At 27.9% G+C, this 25,816-nt stretch overlaps 2 protein-coding genes across 5 annotated transcripts in view; one reads left to right on the plus strand and one right to left on the minus strand.

The window, feature by feature from the left end:
• Positions 1-25,816, minus strand: part of LOC107453302 (suppressor of lurcher protein 1) — a 1,096,374-nt gene that overhangs the window by 861,855 nt on the left and 208,703 nt on the right. The gene's annotated exons all lie outside the window — the stretch shown is intronic.
• Positions 5,439-25,816, plus strand: part of LOC107448912 (uncharacterized) — a 42,093-nt gene continuing 21,715 nt past the window's right edge. The window contains exons 1-2 of one of the 4 annotated variants that reach the window (XM_087153018.1): positions 5,507-5,534; positions 17,251-17,367. Coding sequence is in view for 1 of the 4 variants with exons in the window: in XM_087153016.1 (XP_087009142.1) it covers positions 5,478-5,534 (57 nt within the window). In the remaining 3 variants the exon portion in view is untranslated. Of the gene's footprint in view, positions 5,535-9,142; positions 9,168-17,250; positions 17,368-25,361; positions 25,571-25,816 lie in introns of those variants that run through there. The other 3 variants (XM_087153016.1, XM_087153019.1, XM_087153017.1) reach the window with 3 other exon arrangements.

Below are 25,816 nucleotides of genomic sequence, written 5' to 3' on the forward strand. Positions count from 1 at the left end.
AAAGCGTTGAGTAAGTTAAGCGAAAGTTGCTACAATTTAAAAGTAGCGATTTGTACAATCAAAAATAAAATAGCCAGAAATAATATTTGGAAGACAATAAGAAATTGTTAATCAAATTCCTGTACTAATTCACATTTTTTATAAAAGTAACTATCATGTGTGATAGGTATTATTTTAAGTTTATCAAAAATTATAGTAATCATGAATCAATAATAATTTCATTTATCAATGAACGCAAAATTACGGGAACCATATATAACCAATTTGAGAGCAATAAAACTTTTATAATCATAGATAGAGAAAAGAGAGCTTATCAGTGGACATTTGAGATTATTCCAATGGAAAATGGTTTTCCCAACTTGTGTGAAGCGTGCTGACCATCAGACCACCCCTGACAATATACTAGATTGTTTGGGGATTTCAAAACAGGATTCTCAAACCCACTTCTAATCCTAGGCCTTCTTAAGAGCGACAGATTTCAAAGACCTGATTTGATCTAAACAAAGGAGATATGCAACAACAACAATTTTATACATGTTTCAGCCTTTGTTAGTAATTCATGTTAGCACTGAGGATGCTATAGGTAATATATTGGTGGAATAGCTATTGTCGAGATTCGAACTTGGATCGTATTTTTTAATTTTAGAAAAAAATATATGTATCTGAACACCTAAAATGGTTGAAACTAATTCAGTGTATAGTGAAGCACCGTAGATAAATCTTGGTTCTGGGTGTAGTGAAGCACCAAGAATATTATTTTACAGTACTTGGTGCGAGTAACTACCGCAATTTTTCGTATTTAGTTACACGGACATTTATAATTGCAGTAATATAAGATACACATAAAAATCTATAACGCTATTTTTACGATATGATTTAAAGTAAAAATTATTAACTGAAGATGCATGCATACACCAACTTTTAAAGTAAAATTAGTTTATAAATCAAACAAACGTGTATTACACAGAGAGCATTAATAAGAATTCGAACTAGGCTTAACAAAATAAATTTGGAAGGGAACTATGTATTATAAAATCATTTAAATAAGATTAAAATATAATTATGCTTGTAACACAACTAAAGCTATGCCTATACGTTTCAATGACAAACTTCCGTTTTTACATGCATAAAGGAGCGCAGAAGACAACAACAATCTCACGCAAACTAGTACTGAATTAGAAACAAATCACTGACGATATGCAAAGTGAGCCAACAGTGATGGTTTCGGAGGCGAAGATATCGATTATGGTGCAGAAGCAGGTAAGATTAGGTGAGTTAGGTTCTTAGATTTTAACTAAACTTTTTAAATTGTATATAAGAGCTCGATACATTATAAGAATTACTGTTATGAATTAATTCTATTACTGCGGAGCCGATCCGTCGCCATTCAAAATATTCTTTTGTTCAGTTGTTCTTGCTCCTCTCACGAGGAAGGAGCACATCTCGAAAGTCTTGTTTTATTTCTCATGAATATTATTTTCGTTTTCAATCATTTCAGTCAAATTGTTATGTTTCGCTACTATGTTTTGACAATAAATATAAAAAACACATATTGACTGTTTATTGATGCTAACCAGGGCAGATAATGGTAGAAATATATTGCGTATATCTTGGCAGTGCGCATATCCGAATCTCGAATAAAGTTTTCTTCAATTGCATTATAAGAAAATTAAAAAGAATTCGAATTAGGCTTAACAAAACAAATCGAATAGAAACTATGTATTATAAAATTATTTAAATTAAATTAAAATATAATTATGCTTGTAACACAACTAAAGATATACATCATATTTTAACAACAGATTTGTTTTTTCATGCATAAAGCGACGTAGAAGACAGCAACAAACTCACGCAAACTAGTACTGGATTATAAACAATTTACTAACAATACCCGAAGTAAGTCAACAGTGTTGGTTTCGGAAGCGAAGATAATTCCATTATGATGCAGAAGCATGCAAGATTAGGTGAATTAGGTGCTTAGATTTTAATTAAACCTTTAAAATTGTATATTATAGTTCAATATGATTCATTTTACACCCCCTTTAAGTTTGTATTGTTCCAAATAACCCAATAATCTAAATATATATGTTTAAAAAAAATTAAAATTTAACCATTTTAGTTAAATTTATTCCCAAAAATAAAAAAAAATGAAAAAGCTATAAAATACAAACGTCATCCACATTCATTCATCAGATTTAAATAAAAGAATTTTCAAGAAAATGTGAAAGAAACGCATTACTGGAGAAATAATATTTAAATTTCTTGAATAAACGAAACTGCAAATTGCATCAATGTTTCTTTCCTAAAAGAATGAAACTCAAAGGCAATTTTCCATTGTGACGCATCAATGAAACAATTATTACTCATGAAAGTTGCAAAAGAAAGCTTTTTATAATCCAAAACATGTAATGAAATTATTTTGAAATGATTTATTGCGAAATGCGAAGATTCAGAACAGAGGTTTCCATATTCAAAATTAGAAACTATTAATTTAAAATATAATGCGCAATTACGAAACATTTCTTAAACTGTATCGTCTTTTAATGTAGTATTTATTAAAAAGTATACAAAATCATTACATTATAAAAATCTGTAGCTTTTGTGAATGAAGTAAATTTCATAAAATCAAATTGAAACCAAAATTCTAACGTATAAATTGTATGAATGTATTGTCTTATAATGTATATATTAAAAAGTATACAAAATCATTTTATTATAAAAAGCTGTAGCTTTGTAATTGAAATAAATCTCATAAAATCAAACTAAAACTAAAATTACTTCGTTAAAAATTCAAAACAATATCATATTTCACGTGCATAAAGAAACAAAAATAATATTTTTTACAATGTAATTTTTCCCCACTAAACTGAAGAGGTAAAGATAGCTGAGGTTGTTGAGGCAATCAAGGCCCGCAAGGGGCTGTTGAACTGACAAAGAAGAAGAAGAAGAAACTTAAGAGACGTCTTTCTCTTCTCAATTGAACTTGACTGTCGAAAGAGTGAAGAACTTTGAAATATGCTTTTATTCCTCTTTAAATAATTTTAACGAATACATGGTAGGAGCCGTGATGACTCTGGGGATGGAGTGTTCGTCTTCCAATGAGGTGAACCGGGTTCAATTCCCAGTGATGGCTGGTCGATACGGATTCCTCATCAGGCTTGCATCGACCTCAATGCAGACTTAAAATATCTTCAGCGGTAGACGAATCATGGGTTAGAGCTGCCTTGTCGTCAGGTTAACCTTGGGAGGTTTCGGTGGTTTCCCTCTCCATGTAACGCAAATGCGGTTAGCTCAATCAAAAAGTCCTCCAAAAAGGCAAGTTCTCCCAATACTCGATCCAGAAGTTCCTTTGTCTTCTGGGTTGAGTTCGAAATTACAAGGCTACGGAGATGAACATTAATAACCGTAAACCCAAAAAATTGGATCGGCTGTTCAACGACGGTCGTAAAATAAAAATTGAAACATGGTAGATTTTTTTTACTCTATTTTGCGGTATCTTTCGATACATATAAAATTCAATGATGCCACGTAGAATCAGAATATAAGATATAAAGCTTACGGTATTTTAGATTTCTCCTTTTATTAATTTGAAATTTTTTTATCAATACAGTTCGGCAATCAGCAGGTTTTGAAAGGTAGTTAACTCTTTGACACAGATAGGACGCCAGTGTACCTTTCAGTTATTTATTTTTACGCTCTAATTATAAGCAAAAATATATTTTAATAATTTTTAATTTATAAAAAACAGTCTTTCTTTAAATATTTTAAAGGTGATTTAAACTAAATCAAAAGCCAAGTTTTTAAATAAGTTTCTAATGGTTACAAAAACTGAAAACTGAGAAAAGTTTTTCAACGAATCGCATTCATAATTTAATAAAAATTAATTTATATTTATTGCTAGCCGCCTAAGGCGGCCAGCTGTCCGCCACGCTAAAGGTTTTCACAAATAAAGTTTTTTAAAACATAGCAGGAAAGCGATTATCATATTGAGTATTGAGTATAGTAAAGTGCGGCGTGCTCTCTGCTTTCGCTTATAGCACTGCGTTTCAATAGGTAAGGCTTAATTTAGCCTAATAAGATTTATTTGAGCTCTGAGGCTCTTCCTCAAATTCATAGCGTTGAGTTTTCATCTTATTCCTGCGATTATCATATAAAAGCCAGCGAAGCGTTCTATTTACGTATCGAATATGTTGCCACATTTTTAATACAAAAGTTAAACTTTTCTCCACTTTGATAAATGTAAACTAATGCGAACCTTACAATTAAATTATTAATTCCTTCGTATATTATTGGTTTAAGTTGTCGAAAATTAATATTTCAATTGTAAGGTTCGCATTAGCATACATTTATAAGAGTGAAGAAAAGTATATGCATTTTTTAATAGTTTTTTGAATATAGCTCTTTGAAGACGAAAAAGCATAGATTTTCTTACAAAATGACTGATAACTGAAAAACTAATCCAAATTTTTGAAAAAGAAAAAAAATACTTCTTCATTATGTCAAAACACAATTATGTGCCTGGGCGAGGCTTCTGGGGCGATATATTGTGATTACAGGCAGACAGACAGACTAACAGACACACACACACAGCTGCGTTTATTATTATGTATAGATTAGCATCGACAATGGGTGTATTATATTTCATCGTTATATTTTTAGCTAATTATAAACTTAAAACATCTTTAAACTATATCGTGAGCAATTTTACCATAATTAAGACTAATATAAGTCCTTTCATAATAGCAAACAAGTAAAACAACTATACTAATAACTTCGTTTAACCATTTCTAAATGGTTTTAAAGATTCTGTTAGTAAAATGTAGCCAGAAATTTCACCTTATTATTCAGGGTTGCAGACCTGCGTTCACATCGAAACCATCACGAATCTTTATTTTCCTAAAAACACTCTAAAATCATTTACGGCATTTAAATGTTTGCATCAGAGATTTCTTTTTTTTTTATCTTACACAGAATATTTCAAATTGAATTGAACAAATATAGTATATTTTGCGATAACAAAGCAATAAAAAATTTAAACAAATTGAACTTGCGAATACTTCATTGCAAATTAAGCCTCAATATTGATAGTAAATATAAGAAAAGATATAATAACCACAATTCCGTGATCTCAGGTGCGTTATATTTAATTATCATTACATTTACGCAACTCTAAAATGTCTCTAAACTATTCTGTAGGCAATATTGCCATAATTGAGGCAAATATAAATCTTTTCAAAACAGCATATGAAAGAGACAACTTTAATGATTTCGTTTCACAATTTCTGAGTATCTTTCATGCAAAATGCCATGTGAAAATTGCGTTAATAAACTACGTTCATTACCTTAAGACTTACTCGAAAATTCCTAACCATCATATTTCATTGTTCTGCCTTATTATTTTATAAATAACCATATTTGAATAGACAGTTTTGGAAACTAAATCATTTCCAAGGGAAAAGCTGTATTTTATGTGATACATGAAAAGGAGAAAACAGCTTATTGTTGTGCTTGAGTATCCGTTTAACTTCGAAAATGTAAGTATACTTAGCTTTCATTTATATATGAGCAAATTTCCTCAGACGTTAAAAATAAATATAGAAAAGTTTATGTTTAAGCAAAATAAAAATAAATGAAATCTAAACAGTTTGAAACAGCAATTAAAGCAACATTTATTTATGATAAATGATAATTTAATTACTTTATAGATGCTAAACATAGTGAGAACTAAATTTTATAGATTCGTTTATCTATTATATAAGTATAATTCGTATACCTATTTCTTTTTTTTCGGCGAGGTTTAGGCTTATTTTGATTTATGAGGTTATTCATGCCTAAAATGCTGATAAAAACAGCTGGGCATTTACTAAATTTAATTTTTTCAATTAAAAACTTTAGGAACAATGGTAAAAAAAGTGAAATCTAATAGATCAGTTTGTGCAACATTATTATTTGATAGATGATAATTGCCTTACCTACTTTATAGACACTAACGATATTGGAAGCAGAATTACATATATTCCTATAAGAATTTTTAAACTTATATCTTTTTTTCACGAAGTTTAAGTGTATTTTTCGATAGTGAGACTCATGTCTGAAACTCTTATTACTAACAAAAACAGCTGGGTATTTGCTAAACTTAATTTTTTTAAGTTTATAACTTTAGAAAAAATGGCAAAAAAAATGAAATTTGAAAGTTCAGTTAGAGCAACAATTATATTTAATTGCCTTACTTATATTATCGATGCTAAAGATATTGAAGGCTGAGTTATATAGATTCCTAAATGAACTCTTATATATATTTCTTTTTTTTTCATGAGATTTAAGTTGCTCTAAATAACTACTGCACAAAAACAGATGGGTATTTACCAAACTTTTCTTAAATTAATGTCTTTAGAAAAAGTAGTAAAGAAATAAGTGAAATATACAAGATCAGTTGGAACTACATTTATATTTGATTCATAATAACTCCTTTACTTATTTTATAGATACTAACGATATTGAAAGCAGAGTTGTATAGATTGCTAAATAAACCCATATACCTATTTCTTTCTTTCGTGAGGTTTAAGTGTATTTTTTAATGTAAGACTCACGTCTGAAATTCTTATTGCTAACAAAAACAGCTAGGTTTATACGAAACTCCGTTTTTTGATATTAATAACTTTAGAAAAATCAGTAAAAAAATAAGTGAAATCTACAAGATCAGTTAGAGCAATATTTATATTTGATTGATAATAAATGTCTTACTTACTTTATAGATACTAACGATATTGAAAGAGGAGTTATATAGATTCCTAACGCTAGGTTTAAGTGCATTTTTTATTATGAGACTCATGTCTGAAATTCTTATTGCTAACAAAGCATCTGGGTAATTACTAAACTCATTTTTTTTATGTTAATAACTTTTACTAAGTGTAACTTTTATTCAGTTTGCTTGATACGTAACTTTGAAGTATAAATTGCTTTTAACAAAAAAAAAAACTCAGTGATTTGGAAGCATTTTTAGAAACAGATTAATCTAAATTATTGATACTCTCAGATGAAGAAAATCTTTATCAGAATGGATTTACTTTTTTAATTATATCTCAGAAAATTATCTTTTATTTTCTTAAAAATTCAATATCCTTTTCCAAAGACTTTTGTAATTAACTTTCGTGGAACTTTTACATCGAGCGTGTCATTTTTCTGTAGCAATCGCCTACTACGAAGTCACAAAATTTTCGATTTAAAATATATTCAATTCCTAACAGAGCTTCTTATATTTAGCAAAATGATTATACGATATATTCGGTATCGTGTTTTCTATCTTAAAAAATAATTCTTAGCTTGCTAAACGCTCTGAAGCAAACATGTTTAAAACTTCTTTTGCATTTTCTTTTCCTTTTCGAGGAAAAATAAATTGCTTTTTTTTACATTAAATGTTTATAACGAATAATTTATACAACATATTTCAAATTTTATACCTTTTCTCTTTTGAGTTTGACAGTTTGCTTTTATGTCAGACTTCTTCAAATTAATATATCATGCCAATCTTGTCATAAAGCATGTGCTTTATTTTTAAGCTTATAAGAAAGACGATATTTTTTTTAGTTTCGGATGAGCTTTCTTTATGAATGATTAACAGTTATCCTTAACAAAACTTTTATCATAAATTATAATCTATTGTAGAAATGTTTCTACTATTTTTTTCTTAATATTCTAGCGGTTTTTCAAGAGCTCTGTAAAAATAACCTTTAAACAATTATAGCTAAGAAAAATTTTAAAACTTGAGTCAATGAAAAAATCAAAATAACGTAAATTGAGAAAAAATCAAAATAACGTAAAACGTTTCGGCACTTATTCGTACATTATTCGTAAAATCAATTTTACCGTAAAATCCATTTTCACCGTAAAATATTATAACGAAAGTTTGACAGTAATATTTATTTAATGAGAGTGAATTTACGGTAATTATTACTGTAAAATTTACAGTATATCAGATTTTTGCTTCATTACATGTTCTCGTAAAAATGAATTAAAGGAATTAAAAATGAATAAAACTGAATACGTTGCCTTAAGTGCCGGTACTTTTTTACCGTAATTTGATACGGAGTTTTTTTTTTTTTTTTTTTTTTGCAATTTATGTTTAAAATGTAAAAAAACATTAAGCATGTGCAAATAGCTTTTAAAAATTGTTGTATTACATGCAATTGTTACAGTGAAAGTTGTTACATTACATTGAAAAATTACTGTTAATGTTGATAAATACCTATTGATCATTTTTTTAAATGACATAAGAAAATTAATAAACTTTTTTTTTCTTTTTTAAATAATATAGTCAGTTTGGCTACATAAAAAAGGTACATTTTATTAGCATGAAGGAAAATATTGAATGACCTAAGTAACTCAAAATTGGACAGGCAAACTAGCAATTTCTACACTCAATTCAAAAATAAATTTGTTACAAAAATGTTTTGATTCCCTTAATTTGTCGACAGTAATCACAGATCACAATATTTTTTTTATTCTTTTTTATCCTTAATGATATTTTCAAATGTTTAGGATATTCTAGAATAAACACTTACACTGAAGCTATCTACGAACATTCTATTTTTTTTATAAAGATTCACTTGAATAAAAATATCGTTTCTATTCCAATGAATTTTAAAAATGAAAAATAAAAAGCTGCAACACCATCTTACACAACGTAGGTACCAATTTAATGATAAAAAATTCAACAACAGCTAAATCCATTTATTTAGCTATCACATTTTTAGATTATTTTTATAACATTTTTATGTTTTTTCCTCGATATAAGTCAAAAAGAGATATCGAATCGGATCGTTGGCGAGTGGGAAGCGTTGAACTTATATCTTATCAATCCGTTGCTTCGTATTTCCGAGCAATTTATGAAATCACTTACAAAATGGATGAGGCTTCGTAATCGGATACTATATCCTCCAAAAGAAATTCAGAAACGGATGCAGGAAATTTTCAGTTAGGGGATACGGTATCTCCTCTTAGTACCTCTTTTTTTTTACTTCAGGAATTCGGGAAAAAAAGAAAAGGACAAACAAAAGAAGATCGATAGACTGTGGGATGGTAAAGCTCTGAAGCGGAATAGCATTGAAGGAAGAAACAGGATTTCATCATGGATTGAAACGAACTGAAAAATTGTCACTAACGACTAGGTATATTAGCTGGGAATAGATTTTGCACATTGCCTTTATTGTTATTTTTTATTATGCTGTTTTATCCTGCGAGTTTTATTAAATTGAGAATATTTCCACTGTTTTGAATGCGTTGCTTATAAAAGGGCAGTAACATTTTTACTGGAGAAACTTATGCATTAAAAGCAATGAAATTTAAAGAAAGAAGGGAAAAAAATGAAAAAGACAGAGAAGAGAATTATGCATTTATCTGATCCGGGATGTTATTTTATAAAATTTGATGAATTAAATTTTAAAAAGAAAATTAAAATCACGCGGAGAAAAATTTCAAGTACTGAAGACGTTTTGGTACAAAAAAAAAATTAATTTTGGCTAATAAAACCAAAATATACGATATTTAAACAATTTATTTGGTAAATTTTTTTTTGCATGATGATGATTTACCGGAAAATCTGGCTATCAAAAGTATAGTTCTTATAACCACGCTTATAGTAAGGAATACGAAACAGAAGATTAAAATAAACGAATAAATGGTTTCAGTGCCTTTCCCTATGGTATCATGATAAAATTATAAAATATCATGATAAAATTATAAAATATCATGATAAAATTATAAAATATCATGATAAAATTACCAAATTTTACCACATTTACAAACCTTATCTCATATTATAAAACAATATTTAATTGTTAATTTTGCTAAAATCTTGAAAGCGCTTTGGTAAAAATTGCCGAACTTTTTGGTGCTCTTATAGAGCTAGAAAAACGGCAAAATTTCACCATATTCTGGTAGTTTTTATCATACATTTATTTTAAGTGCAATCTCAGTATAATCTTATTAATTATACTTTCCTGCAAAAAGAATTCTAAATAATAATATCTATTTAGTTTTATAGATATCTTATAACTGAAGAACTAAATCCAAAAAAAAGAAGATTCAGTGGTATTTAAAGAATACTCAATGTTCCCAGTTTATTAAGACTTGTGAAGCGTATGGGTTGGCGGCCCCTTGAACTTGCTGATCTGCAAAGCAGCGCCTTATATTTTTCAGCTAATTTTGAGTAAACGCTTTTTTATTTAAATTTTAGTTTTAGGGTGCCTCTTAAAGTTTTTTTTTTCATAATACACTCCAGCATTTTTTAATCTGGGAGATCTGTTTAAGTTGACAGATATAACACATTGCTATGAGGACTAAAGATTTTCGTGTTCTCTCCTTCACTGTAACCAAATTGTTATGGTCAATTATTGAGTCTTAAACTTTAAAACACTTTTCCACATTCTTAAGTAAATAATGCACTACAATAATGAAATGTATTTTGTTGCTGATTCTTCAATGACATGACACTAATACTTTTACAAAGTTTTTTTTTTTACTCCAGAAACGCATCGATTCATGACAAAGAATAAACAAAATGAACAATTCAAAAATGCTATGTTTCTTACTTATGCATTAAATCCGGCAACTAAAATAAAATGATACCCCGATTTGTTGTGGTTTTTTTTCTGATTTGTGGATTTTATTGAAAAAGAAATAGGTAAAAAAAAAAACGATTTATCATAAAAGATTGACTGGTTCATCTTATGTTTTAATTAAGCATAAATATTGTATCCATGGCAGTTTATATCTCAACCATTACTTTTTTTTAAATACTTAAAAAAGTAAGAGCATCAAGAAGTCCAACTACTTATTAAAAAGGAAGGAAACAATATTTTTTTTAAATTCTGCATTTTATGTACAAAGCATCGAAAATTGAAAAATAGTATTTTATTTGAAAAGACATGCATGAAAAAAAAAGCTGAATAATCTAGATCCTAACTATCATTAGTATAGTTTCAAATTAGAAAAAGGCGAAGAATTTTAAGCTTTGGTAATCTAGTTATTCAGACTGATATTTTATAATAGTATTATCTAATGATCTATGATACACCATACACTAAAAAGATTACTTCAAGAAAATTCAGAATTTGTATTTGTATTGTTGTATGAATACATTATAACTCTGATGGCCTCTGCTTACCATCACTCACTCATATATAAAGATCATAGGTATTTTCCTGCGATTTATTTAAGAATATTTTTTTATTTAAATCTAAGTCAAAATAATATTGTTTAATATTATCATATCTTTGGTAAATTTAACTCAAATTTTATAATGCCTTCTACTAAAGTTTTTATTACAGCAAAGACAATTTCTGAAGTATCAACTTTTTATTGCATATCGGGAAAAATTTGAAATGCTGATAAGGAAGGTTTACTTATTAAAAATATACAGTTTATAATTAAAATCGAAAGTTATTTCTTCTAATAAAATATTTAAAACAACAATTAAAGTAATGTTAAGATATTAAAACTTCAAATAATTAATGAATTTTTCATTACAATTATTCACAAAAGCAATTTCATAACACAAGCTTCTTGCTTTTAAGAATAATCATATATTTATTGCCAGAAATAAGTAAAAACTAATTTAAACATGCTTTGAGGTCTCTGAGAAAATTCTTTTGATAATTTGTATGCTCTAAAAAATTAGCTGTACTGAAAGTGCCATACGCCAATCATATTTATATCACTTAAAACAGTTATTTCTGAGAGACCAAAATTCAGTCAACAATATAAAAAGTTTTTGTTAAAAGTTTGATTTTTTACACAAATATGCACACGAAAAAAATCGAAATCGGCTCAATTTAGAAAGAAAAAAATAATGTACAATGTAGACACATCTATATACTTTATATAAATTACATACTATATCTTACTTTTATACAGATGTAAGACATCCATTTACCTATCTCGTTAATTCTATCTTGTTGAAAAGAAAAGAGAATATCTACTGCATTTTGAAGAAAAATCTGCAGCAACTTAATAACAAAATAATATCTACTGTAATTTAAATTGAAAAAAAAATGTCTACTGCAATTCGAATAAAAATAATGCATACTGCAATTTTAAATAAGAAAAAAATTGTCTTCTGCAAATTAATTAAGGAAAAATTTCTACTGCAATTCAATTAAGAAGAAAAAACGTCGACTGCAATTAAAATACGAAAAAAGTGTCTACTGCAATTTAAATAGTAAAAAGATGTCAACTGAAATTTAAATAATAAAAAAATGCCTACTGTAATTTAAAAAATAAATAAAATACCGACATCAATTTAAAAATTAAAAGATACCTTCAATCTAATAAGGAAAAATACCTAATTGCAATTTAAGTGAGAAAAAATATCTACTGCAATTTAACTAAAAAAATGTCTACTGCAATTTAAATAGGGGAAATAGTCTGCGGAAATTTAAATAAGAAAAAGAAACGTCGACTGCAATTTAAATGAGAAAAAGCTGTCTACTGCAATTTAAGTAAGAAAAAAATTCTTCCTGCAATTTTAATGAGAAAAAATATCTACTGCAGTTTATTTATAACGATGATTGATATAACAATGAATTTTTTTTTGAAAGAACCGTAATGCAAATTGCTAATTACTCAAAAATTGGAATTTGCATTTAACATTAAAGAATTATAAAATTGCTTTTCCAAAATTTTGCCATCATTCCAAAATTTTGCTAAATTTCGCATTTTGCTAACATTTTATTTGACGCCATGAAGATAAAAAATTCTTTTCTTGCCTCAAATATTAAGAAAAGTATACAAAAATATACTTTCTAAAAAAAGTACTAAAGTTCAGTATAACCTTTCTATTGATTAAAGATTCAGGGACAATTTAACACAAAGGGCAAAAATGGGAACAGGTACCATCTCACTTATTCTAAGTCGTGGAAAGAAGTGCATAAGTGAACGAAAAAGACTCAATGATCGATGAGATTCCCTGAAAGATATGACATCCAGGGACCATCCATTCACGTCCCATCAACGTCCTTATGACGTGAAAGGGCACTCCCTCTCACAGAGGTGGTCCCTCTGTCACCCACTGCGAGGATCAACCTTTCAGAAAGGGGAGATCGAAGCATTTGTTTTATCCTTTTAACCTTCTTATTGACGGCCTACGAAACTGGCAAGGTCAGAAATGATTATCTGAATGGTTAAATTGAGTTTTATGAAGCGTTTTGTGAAAAAAGATATTGACATTTTTATAACTAGCTTCTCCAATTCCATATTGTAAAGAAAGAATTGGGAAATGATTTGAAATCGAGACAGTTTTGAATCGATTTAGGAAACCAAGTCTATTTTAAAATGAATATAAAAGCATAAAACAATAAAAAAAATTGTAAACGTTGAAAATCATAAGATCTTTGCTTAATAAAATCAAATAAAATGAATCGCGCACATTATTATTTTATTTTGCAAATAGATTCATGAACAGATTCAATTTAGATGTGTCAATTGATAAGTTTGATGATTATCTGTGCAATAAACTTAAAGGAAAAAGGTTAATTTTGATGGATTGTTTTAAAAATAAAGGGAAATTAATTGCTTTATCTCGCAAATTAAATTTCATGCTCTAATGTAATATTTGAGAAATAGTTTAAAAAATCGAGACAATTTTGAATCAATTTAGGAAACTAAGTCAGTTGCAAAAAGAATAAGAAACCATAAAATATTAAAAAAATATTGTGTAAATGTTGAAAATTATAAAATTTGTATTTAATAAAATCAAATAAGAAAGATCTTGCACATAATATTCTTATTATTTTTCCTTATTCATAATTTGATTATATTGATACTTGTAAATTAATCAGTTAGAAAACTGTGTAATATTGATTAGATTCTAGATTTTCTGTGCAATATACTTACGTTAAAAATATAGCAAAATGTTGAGAGGGTAATTTAAAAAATAAAATGAAAATAATTGCTTTTTCTCGTAAGTTAAGTTTAATACTCTAAAGAAAGAATTGAGAAACTATTTAAAATCAAGACAATTTCGAATTAATTCATGAAACAAAGTCTGTTGTAGAAATAATAAGAATGCAGGAAATACTAAAAAAATATGTTTTAAAGTTGAAAAATATAAAATATTTATTAAATAAAATCAAATAAGAAGGACCTCGCACATGATAGTTTTATTCTACTGCCGGATTCATGATTTTAATTAATTTATAAATATAAATTAATCAGTTAGAAAATTCTATGATTCTCTGTGCAATAAACGTAAATTAGAACATTAGAGATTATTTACGGGGTAATTTAGAAAGAAAATGAAATTAATTACTTTATATCATAAATTAAGTTCCATACTCAAAAGTAATTATTGGAAACTGATTTGAAATCGAGACAATTTTGAAATGATTCATGAAACAGAGTCTATTGCAAAGAGCATACGAAATCATTAAATAGTAAAAAAAATATTTTATAAATCTTCAAAAAGATTTTAATTTTTATATAATATCTTTATTTTATGCCTATTATTCTTATTTTATAAAATTAAATGAGAAGAATCCAGCACAATTTAATTTTATTCTTCGTTTAGATTCATGATCGGATTAATTTTACACAGATAAATTGATCAGTTAAAAAATTCTATGAATCTTTATGCAATAATGAAGAATGTGATAGAAATTCCTTATGGGTTATTTTAAAAATAAAAATTAAATTCGTGACAGTTTCGAATTGATTCATGAAACAGAGTATATTGCAAAAGGAATAAGAGGGCATTAAATACTAAAAAAATAGTTTATAAATGTTTAAAAATGCATTTATTTTATACATAATATTTTTAATTTATAAAATCAAATAAGAAGGATCTAGCTCATTATTATTTTATTTTTATTTTAGATTCATGATCTGGTTAAGTTTATACAGATAAATTAATCAGTTAGAAAATTCTATGATTCTCTGTGAAATAAACTTAAATGAAGAATGTGGCAGAGATTTTTAAAGGGTTATTTTGAAAATAAAAGCTAAAATAATTCCTTTATCTCGTAAATTACGCTCCACACTTTAAAGTAAGAATTGAGATAAAATTTAAAATCAATTTATGAAACAAAGTAACATAAAATGTGGAAAAAAATATTCTCTAAATGTTAAGAAATATGAAAACTTAATTTAATACAATCAATGAAGAAGGATTCGATACTTAATAATTTTTTATTCTGCATTTAGCATTTAGATTCATCATCTGTCTAAATTCATAATTATTTATAATTATAATATATATATATATATATATATATATATATATACAATGCCTACGCATTCTATATAATGTCGGATGCTGGCAAAGTATGAAATAAACGTCCTGATGAGGTTATTATGTAAATGATGTGCATGTTACTGTGAATGACTGAAATCGGTGGTTGTTGACTTTCACCGGTGAATGTTGACAATCACATAGTCACTTTGGTGAATGTCCGAAATATTTATTACATCCGATTTGATATTAATTTATTCGTGGAAATAATTACATTTAATCGATATTTTAATACTTACTGACGATAGATTAGAAGAAACATCAGTGTTTGGAGCATCGGGCAAATGTATACCGGGCAGTGGCCCTTAACTAGACCTAGTATGACTAGATTTTTGGAAAAAATCCAAAATTTCTTGATTGTTTTATCTTGAAAACTTTATGGTAAGCACATATATAACATACCTTTATTTTATTACTTCTAAACTTTCCCGCTACAATAATTTATTCACTACTCGGAGATAACAATTCTTTAAATATTACCGAACTGCATGTTTATGACATTTATGATTAAATAGAAAAAACATAATGCTGGTAATAAAACCAAAATATATGATATTTAAACTTTACATTTGGTAATTTTTCCTTTCATATAGTACAGTGTAATGGAAATTCTTGTTTTCAAAATTATAGCTACCCTTACTGCACATTAATTAAAAAATACAAAACCCGAAAGTTAATTTAATCAAATAAATTGTTTTTATGCCATAATTTAAGGTATCTTGATAGAATTATCAAATTTTATCACACATTGTAGAAACATATTTTATTACTAATTTTAAACAAATTCATTATCAAGGAGCTATGTTAAAAATTAGCAAACTTTTTGGAGCTCCCATAAAGTCAGAAACACTGCAAATTTTACCATATTCTGGTTGCTTTGATGATATTTTTTTCTCAGTGTGCTATTTCAGTTTCAGAAACAACTTTTAAAGTTCTTCCGGAATACTTTTAATTCTGATGAGTACCTTCACCAACCTTAAAACTTTTTTTTTCTTTATCAAACTTTTCAGTTTTATGAAAAAAAGAAATATTTTGAAAGGTCTAAAATAGTATGAAGAATATCTTCCCATCAACGAAACCAAAAAAATATGCTGAAAGATTTAAGAATGTTGAACCTTAACTCCAAAGTATAAAGAAACCTAAACGTCAGAATTAACGAGCCTTCCGAGCGAGAATTTTGAAACTTGTATTATGGAACTTTGTCAGACAACAATAAATATGCAATACGTTAGGTGAATATTACTTCAAACTATGTAAAATGGAAATATAATTCACATATTTTTAGCACTTAATAGATCAGTCCTGAAAATTAATAGCCGCATCTTGTACCATTTTTAAATAAATATACTGGTAAAGAATCAATGGTTGAAAAAACCGACTATTTTTAAAATCGTTTAAAGGAAAACAAAAGGAGGTAGGAACTTGCAGTTTTCAGCGTTCTGTTTAAGATATAAGATCCATTCTCTCCAAATTTTAAAACCAGTTTAAACTTCGTTAAAAAAAATTCTCTACCGACTGGAAAACTACTAAATGCTGTATGTCAAATCTTTTCAAATAAAATATGTGTCTGTTTACTTTAACCTAAACTGCACCACGTTATTGTTGCAAATACATTGTAGTTATTTTGTTGTTTTCAAGTTCTCAAGTCAGTAGCGTCATCTATTGAAAGACTTAGTTTTTAATATTAGTGAGAATAGATAAACTGGTTTCTTAAACATAGTTTCCTTATATATCAAGCTCTACATTTCTTTCTCTCTCTCTCTCTCTCATTTTCTCTTTGATCCTATATTCAAAATCATTCATCTCAAAATAAGTCATTCTTGTAACTTTTCCAGATCGTTAAACGAACGTTTATTCAAAAAGGTATCTAAAAATGTACGCTTGTGTTCATAAATCTTCACAGATTTTTTAAAATCGTTGCTTATTTTGGGACACCCAGCATTAATATTATTTTTTTTATTTTCCAGTGGCTTATTAAAAGACATTTGAATATCAAAAAGATTACAATAAATCTATAAATGAGAGCGAGTTGTCCAATAGCGTTCCCAGGTTGATGTCTGAAGAAGAGCAGGGCATTTAAACAGGTAAGACAAGTCCATCTCCCCAGCATTAATATTGGTACTAACACTATATATAAGTGAGACTTTTTTCATAGCAGCAGACGATTTCTATTCTCATTGCCATGGCAGCAATAGAACTTTAACTAAAATATAAAATATCGCTAGCTCTTAGTAGTAAGTTCTCTTTTTTTTTTTTTTTTTTTTTTTTTAGTAACTTGAATTATAAGTGAGCTGTACCGTTCCTAATGCAGTTGTACAACGCGTCATAATTAAATATTGTCGAGAGAAAATGTCAAAGCAATTAAAAGTTTGAGCAGATTACATGCACAGTTCAACAATGGTAAGCTATTGAGGGTCCAAGCACGCAAATGGCACAAAAACAGGGCCGTGATAAAATTAAAAACTTGTCTCATGCTCTTCGACCAAGAACGAGTCCTACCACAGAGAAAATTGACCAAGTTCGTGACCTTATTCTTAATATCTGACGAAGAAAAGTTAGATAAATTTGTTCTATAACAGAGATGAATTATGGAAGCATACAAAGCATCATTCATAGCGATTTGGAGTATAGGAAAATCTCAGCAAGGCGGGTACCTAGAATTTTGAACACAAATCAAATGGATACAAAAAAAGACATTTGTCAAATGCCACATAAAGTAGTAGTAACAAAACAAAAGTTATAAGCATTATACTAAGAAACAGTTGGACATTTTCCATATAGCTTGCCTCTTCGGTCAACCATTTCTTTTGGACACTTTAAAAAACGCTTAGATGAGAGAGATTTTCCGCCAATGCAGAGGTAAAAGACTTTGGCGCTATTAGTTCACTAGACGCCCTACTTCTTACTATGCCACCGGGATTTAAAAAAATTTTGAACTTTGGAAAAAGTTTGCAGAAGTACAGGGAAAGTATGCAGAAAAATAACATGTTTGCATATTTTTTAACGTGATATTTAGTTATTAAAAAAGTCTCCTTTGTATGTGATCAATCCTCATAGGTGTCTTAAAACCGAAAATCATATTTCTTTCAGGCAGCTTTACATAAATTTCAGACAATAAATTTTAGATAAATAAAAAACAAGTCTATTTTAGAAAGTATAGACGATATTCTATAATGAACAAAGAGAAACTCGAGTCTACAAAAATGTGTAAAATGTGACTTTTTTTCTCAACTGTTGTGTCTCGATATCATAACTCTTCTATCGTATGAAGGTTAATGGAACAAAACATTATTTTGTTGTATTGAAAAACACCAATAGAAGAATTTATGTGAAAGAATTTGTTTTCTATCCTTCAAGGGAGAAATAAAAAGTTAAAAAAAATTGATAAAGAAAAATGTTTAACGGGTATCACATCACTGATCACAGATGATTCCTTTTCTACTTATTTTTTACGCCTTTGATCTTATTCTTCTAAAATATACTCTGTCTAAAGAAAATTGTTAAAGATAAGAAAATACTATTTTTTAACTTAAAAAAAATTTAATAAACGGTATGGGGATACGATGAAGCTGGGTTTAATCTATTACAACGATAGTAAAAATTAACAGAATTCAAGAAATCATGTTTATAAATATTCTTAGCTTATGTAATAGAAAAGTAATCATGATTAAAGGTAATCAAAATTTACGTTTATAGTTGTTATCGTGATTACAAATAATCAATTTCGCTGTTGATTATCATAACTATATCTATGAAATATGATTATAAATAATTATGATTAACAATCACAATTGCAAATATTATTTCTAATTGTAAAATAATAATAAATGATTGCAGGGCATTGGTGGCTTAGGAGATAAAACGCTTGCCTCCCAACGACGTGATCCGGATTCGAATCCCAGCAATGGCTGGTCGACTCGAATTCTACACACGAACCAGACCGACCACAGTGCTGACGTAAAATATCATCAGTGGTAAACTGCTTATGGATTGGGGTCCATTTCCCGTCAGGCTAACCATCGGAGGCTTTAGTGGTTTTCCTCTCCGTCTAACGCAAATGCAGCTAAAATATATCAAAAAGTCCACTATGAAGACAAATTTCTCCTATATACTTGATCCAGGCGTTCCCTTGTCTTCTGGATTAGGTTCAAAATTACAAGGCATTGAGGTTGAACATTGGTAGTCGTAAACTCAAAATCGGGTCAACTGTGCAACGACGGTTATAAAATAAATTATTTCAATTGCAATCAATGCATGTTTATTAATATTTACGATTAGATTGTAAAAAAAAATTATTTTAATTTTTGATTACAGTTTTAATTATGATTATAAACAATTATATTTTACAATTCAATTGTAATCCTAATTATAAATGATAATGAGAAACGAATGTAATTATAATCATTATTATAATGACTGTTAGCGTAATCAGGAATTCTGATTATTTATAAATCCAATTCGACTATAACCATAAATTAGGATCAATCTTGTTATTTTTTAGAAAATTATGTTAAGACAATGTTAAATGGCAAAAAAAAATACGTAACGGTTTCACAAATTGCAAATTAAACTCATGAATTTGGGTTTGTTTTCATATTATGAAGTGCGTAATCACCTACACAGCACAAATAATAATTTAATATTAAGTGGGTAATAAATATCGAAATTATAATGCCGTATAATCTCAGAAATATTTCTGAAATCAATCTTTTAATAGTTTCATGGTGTATGATAATTTAATTTTAAGAGATGATTTATTTTAGAAATATAATTAAAGTATTTTAAACACGACAGAAAGGATTAAAAAAATATTTTACTACATACTTATATTTTTGAAATTACTTGAAACCTAACTATTACCATTCATAAGTATTTAAGCTTGCTAATAACTTTATACTTATGAAAACAATAGGATTTATTTTAAATCATTGTAACTTAAAGTAAAACTCTTAACGAAAATTTTGTTAGTTTTCAAAACTGCGGTTAGCGAGCTAAACTTTTTTGTTTCTTTTTTTTTAATATTTGTTAGTCTCAAACCTTTTTTTAACCAAAAAAAATTTCCACGATAATGCTCTTTCGCTTTTTGCTAAGGTTTTTAAGATAATCCATTTACTTAAAAAACAAAAAAAAAAGAAAAATCGAACGAGGTTTAATCTGCACATAAAAAAAAATATTGGAAAAACTGTTTCTTATAAAATTGTGAACCCATCTTCCGTTCCATTAGAATTACTTGCAGCATTTGATATATAGTGTTGAAGTCCATTTAAACATTTTAGATTTTTTCAAGTACATGTTTTGTTATATTTTGGTTGAAAAATAAATTGTATTAAACGCGATCGGCGAGCAGTTTAGAAGACTTCGAGAAATATTTGCATCTCTCATTATCTGGAATTTTGGTAATATGGCATTTCAGCAATTAAGAATAAATAAATAATTCTCTAAGAGCAACTATACTAGATTCTTAACTCACAAGAATTCTGTGCTACCAAATTCCGTTTTAAAAAAAATACGTGACTTTTTAATACTTCAAATACTTTTTTAACAACATCAATAAATCTGTTTTCCAGGAAAAAATTGCAATAATAAATCAATGATAGCATTAATCACCATGGGTCATGATAACATTAAATCAATTCTAACCGCCTTTACTAGCAATATAAGGATTAACTGTATTGGGTTAAAAGAATTAGAATCATCATATAGAGACGTTAAGAAATCATTGCGCGAATAAGTTGCGACAAATAAAATCTGGAAACCACAATAAAATTTTGCACAACTGTGATAAAAACTATTAATAAAATGTATAACGTTCTAGTATTCTGCTCATTGCACCGAAAAAAGAATTTTTGTAAAATTACCATATTCTATGGTAAAGTTATATGCGTTCATGCTAAGAATACCATAATTTAGATAATATAACCGAAATATACGATATTTTAACCATTCATTTGGTAACTGTTTACTTGGAATTTTGGTTTCAAAAAATTATGACTCTTATTAACACGCATTTAGTAAAAAATACAAAACATGAAAATAAATTTAACCTATAAAGGATTTTTATGCTATTCTCTAATCATAAAAAATTTGCCAAATTTTATCAAATATCATAAAGCCATATTTAATAGTTAATTTTACCAAAATCCTTAACAAAACATTGCTATATAAATTACCGAACTTTCTGGTACTCCAGAAAGATGGTATTTAACCATATTCTGGTAGTTTTGACAAAACTTTTTTTCTCAGTGTAAAACATTTTAATGTCTTTAAGATCTTGTCATTATCGGTATTTTATTGATTATATGAAAGGGGGTTGGTTCACGCAACAAAGAAAATCTGCTAATAAAACGTTTCTTTAGATTTAATTGTGAACTTACTCAGGGGGAGGATTACGAAAGGGAGAAACTTAAAAATCTCCTACTTAAAAAACGAAACGAAAAAGGTATTTTCTCCCGAGAATTTGTTATTTTGAGTCGAGTAGGGCGAAAACTAAATCGATCGGCAAAAAAAATTACTAATTAAGCTTTGATTTTTATAATCAAAAAGACATTTAACATTTCTTACTACATTAAGAAAAGAAATAATAAAGGTAAAACTACCGGAATATGGTAAAATTTACCATGTTTCTGACTCTATAGGAACACGAAAAAGCTTGGTAATGTTTACTAAAGCGCCTTGATAATGATTTTGGAGAAATTAACAATAAAATACGGTTTTAAAGTGATAAAATGTGTTAACAGTGATAAAATTTGGTAATTTTATGAAGATATTATGAAGTTTAATTTTATGAAGATATTATGAAGGTAATTTTATGAAGTTTGGCTAGCAATTCATATTTTCGATTAAAATTACTTTTCAGTACTGCTTATTTTACTAAATGTGTGGTAATAAGGACCATAATTTTGGAAAAAAGTGTTCCGGAAAATGTTTGAAATGTTCCGGATGTTGAGAAAAATTATTTATTTTCAAATGAATAATTTAAATATAGTATTTTTTGGTTTTATTTATAATGCAACCCCCTCCAATAAAAGGCCAAGAGGAAGGCCCAAAAAGAGATGGAAGGACTGTGTAGATAAGGATTTTGCTATCCTAAAAGTAAAGAACTGGAAAACAATTGCTGGGAGAAGGGCAGAATGGGAAAAGCTTCTGAGGAAGGCCCAGGCCCACAAAGGGCTGTCGTGCCAATGCTGATGATGATGATTTATAAAAATTATGGTATAATTTAAATATAGTATTTTTTGGTTTTATTAATAAAAATTATGGTTTTCTATCTGAAATGTCATTACCATACAGCAAGGTAATTTTGCAGAATTTCTTTTCTTCGTGAACTTTTCTTAAAGTAAATAAAGGGTGAATAAAACAAAATATAAAATAAAATTATTATGCTGCTGAAAATAACTTTATATATGAGACTATAACTTATAACATAACTTTATAGTATGAGATAAAATTTGGTAAACGGGTTAAAATTTAATAATTTTATCATGATACCTTAGAGCATGGCATACAAACTATTTATTTGATCCGAGTTGACTTTTCAGTTTTGTATTTCAAGCTAAATATGTGGTAATAAGAACGGTAATTTTGAAAAAGGGAATTTCCTGAAAATCGTTGCAATGAATGGTTTAAGTACATTATATTTTGGATTATTAACTGGAATCATGTTTTCTTTTTTACCAGAAATGTAATAAATATACAGTATGACAATTTTTATCAGACTATTTTTACTCCGTGTAGACAAATGAATATCATAAAATTTTCTCCGTTTTTGAATCCCCTTATTAAGCCCAAGATGACGGATAAAGTTCACTTCAAAAGAGGAGACTATAAAGTATAAATTTGACTAATACGTATTTAATCGCTTGGCATTTTTTACTAGATGCGTAAGGTTCTGGCAAATAGGTCTAAGTCAAAATGTATACCTTTAAAAGTACACATACTAAAGTTCTTACATTTTATAAATTATTAATCCTATCTGCCAGATTTTGGTTTCATACGTTCGAGCAAAAAATAATACTTATTAAACAATACTTCACTTGCCTAGATAGTATTGTAAAAGTTTCACTTTGTTAAGCCCCTTCAGTAATTTCAAGAAGGTGGAAAAAATTCACGCCGAAAAAGGGACACATTTCAGACACTAAGTATCCTAAACTGAAGGTACTACTTGGACTTTAACTAAAACTGTTAAAACAATTACTAGTTAACGCTAAATAATTCTCAAGGCATCTAAAGACTAGTGCAAAAACATAATTTGGAGCAAATTTTCTGAAAATGAGTTTATTATAAATTTAAAATCTCTGTATTCTTAGCTTTCTAAAAATACTTTAGTTTTGTTTGTACTCTAATTATTGACAAAGTTAAAGCAGTTTTGGTGCAAGATGATGACAGTGGATAGACTAATGATTATGAGTCTTTAAATGCGTTTATCTCAAAATTAGATTGTTTTCACATTTCACACCACCTTAAACACGATATCTCAAGTTATTTTTAAAATAATTGTCAACAATTTATCATGAGTATTTATGATTATAGTACGCATCTTTTGAACTACAGACTAAGAGAAAAAAGTAGAATATATTATTTTTTATGCATGTTTTTTCCTCAAAAAAACTGCGGACATTTTTAAAAAGTTGCTTTTTTAGCTACATTAATCCCTAACTCAGTAGTATATGCACTTGAGTTTAAGATAATAGTTCAAAACATAGTTGATAGCCTTCTAAAAAGGATTTTTTGTCTTAGGCGATAGAATTTTTTTTTAGAATTTAGCGTTAATACCTTTTCTATTTAAGCTGAATTCTAAAAAAATTACTATTTTCACCTAAAAATGGAGATTTATAAATAATAATAATATTTTTTGTTAGTTTTAAAAGTTTTTTCACATAAAGCAATTAAATTAGTTTTTTTTAAATTTCATTCTAATATTTTTTAAGAAAAATTGTCGAAACTAGTCGGAAATCTTAATTAAAGTAAAATAAAAATTCTTTATAACTTCAATATGCAATCGTTGATGGAATTGTTTTTATGGAGAGATTGTTGTTATCAGCAAGTATACACATTGATGCCATTGTATGTAGATTCATATCTCAATAGTTAACCGTGAAGATAGATCAGATATTTTAATAGTTACTGTCCTTGGCAGAGGAGTAGTCACCAAAATCCACACCCATTTGAAGAGTGCAGCAAGATTGCTGAAAAAGGCAAAAGATTTTTCGTTTTTTAAGGAAGAAGATAAAATGCCTTGAGTTGACGACATCCATTTGCTTTATCATCATAAATGGTTAAGATTAGAAGAAGAAAATATGGTGATATTATGTTCATTTCTAACTTTTCTGATTTTTTAACTTCTCCGATTTTGCCCTTTTTCTTATTAAAGCTGAAGAAAAATGTATTTTTAACGAAAACAATTTTATAAATATATCGGAAAAGTCTATTAATTTTTTATCTCTTGATAATCGTACAATATTTGTTTTTTTAATTTTAAAATTTTAACGATGTTTCTTAAATTTATCGTAATAGAGGATTTCTTGTATTAAGCCGTATTCGTTAGATCGTGATTTTAAGAACGTGCAAACATCAAACATCAAGCAAGAACATCAAATATCATTCATTTAAGGATCGTTTCATTACGGATTGATCATTTAAGAGAATCAAACGACAAGTAAAAGTAATTTTTTTATGAATGTTGAGTAAAATTTGATGAAATAGATAGTTTAAAAAAGTATTTCGGGTCTATATCGGTCATGAATTATATAATCATTTAGTTCCTTAAAACTTGAGTTCAAACCCCTCTGAGATGAAACCTCAAGAAGAAAAATATATTACGCGCATCTTTTCACCTTGAATTCAAAGAATAGGTTTAAAACTCATTTCCGCAAACCGTGAATAAATTTTCAAGACTTCTATCAATGTCACTAGAGTAAAATAAAGGGAAAAAAAGAAATAAAAATCAATGTTCCACTCCAGAGTTGACAGGAAAGTGACCGTAAATAATTCCAGAAGATCCCGTGCCAAGGGCTGCACATTTCTGACGCAATTTTGGAACTTTCAACAGAAAAGGGGGAAGACTGATGGAACAAAATCATGCACTCTAAATGTTGGCATGCGCTTGGCGTGCGCAGTGAAGCGTACTGTCATTCAATGCCGTATTAAGAACAAATGAATGGGTATTTTGGAAAATTGTAAGTATGAGAAATATAATTTCTATATAAAGCAACAATGCTGTCTTCGAAGTTGTAGATGCATTTGCACACTAAACGTGAAACAAACATATCATAACTTCATCATCTTTTGGTAAGTTAAAACTTATTTTTTTATTAGGAACACAATAAACTCATTTATATTTATAACCAAACTTTTTGATGGAATTTAGTGTGGGTTGATAGTATTTTAATGCTAATTTATAATACATTTTGCTATATTAATGTTAAAACAACGGTTTTCAAGACAACATTTTATAAGTTCATAATAACTCCTTCTAGTTTACTTTTCTAACACGGTCTTATTTAACTTTACAATTTTAATAAGAATAAAGTCTTA

Source organism: Parasteatoda tepidariorum, chromosome 10, assembly GCF_982258835.1.
Source record: "Parasteatoda tepidariorum strain Cologne lab strain chromosome 10, Ptep-v5.0, whole genome shotgun sequence".
In the NCBI taxonomy this organism is placed as follows: domain Eukaryota; kingdom Metazoa; phylum Arthropoda; class Arachnida; order Araneae; family Theridiidae; genus Parasteatoda; species Parasteatoda tepidariorum.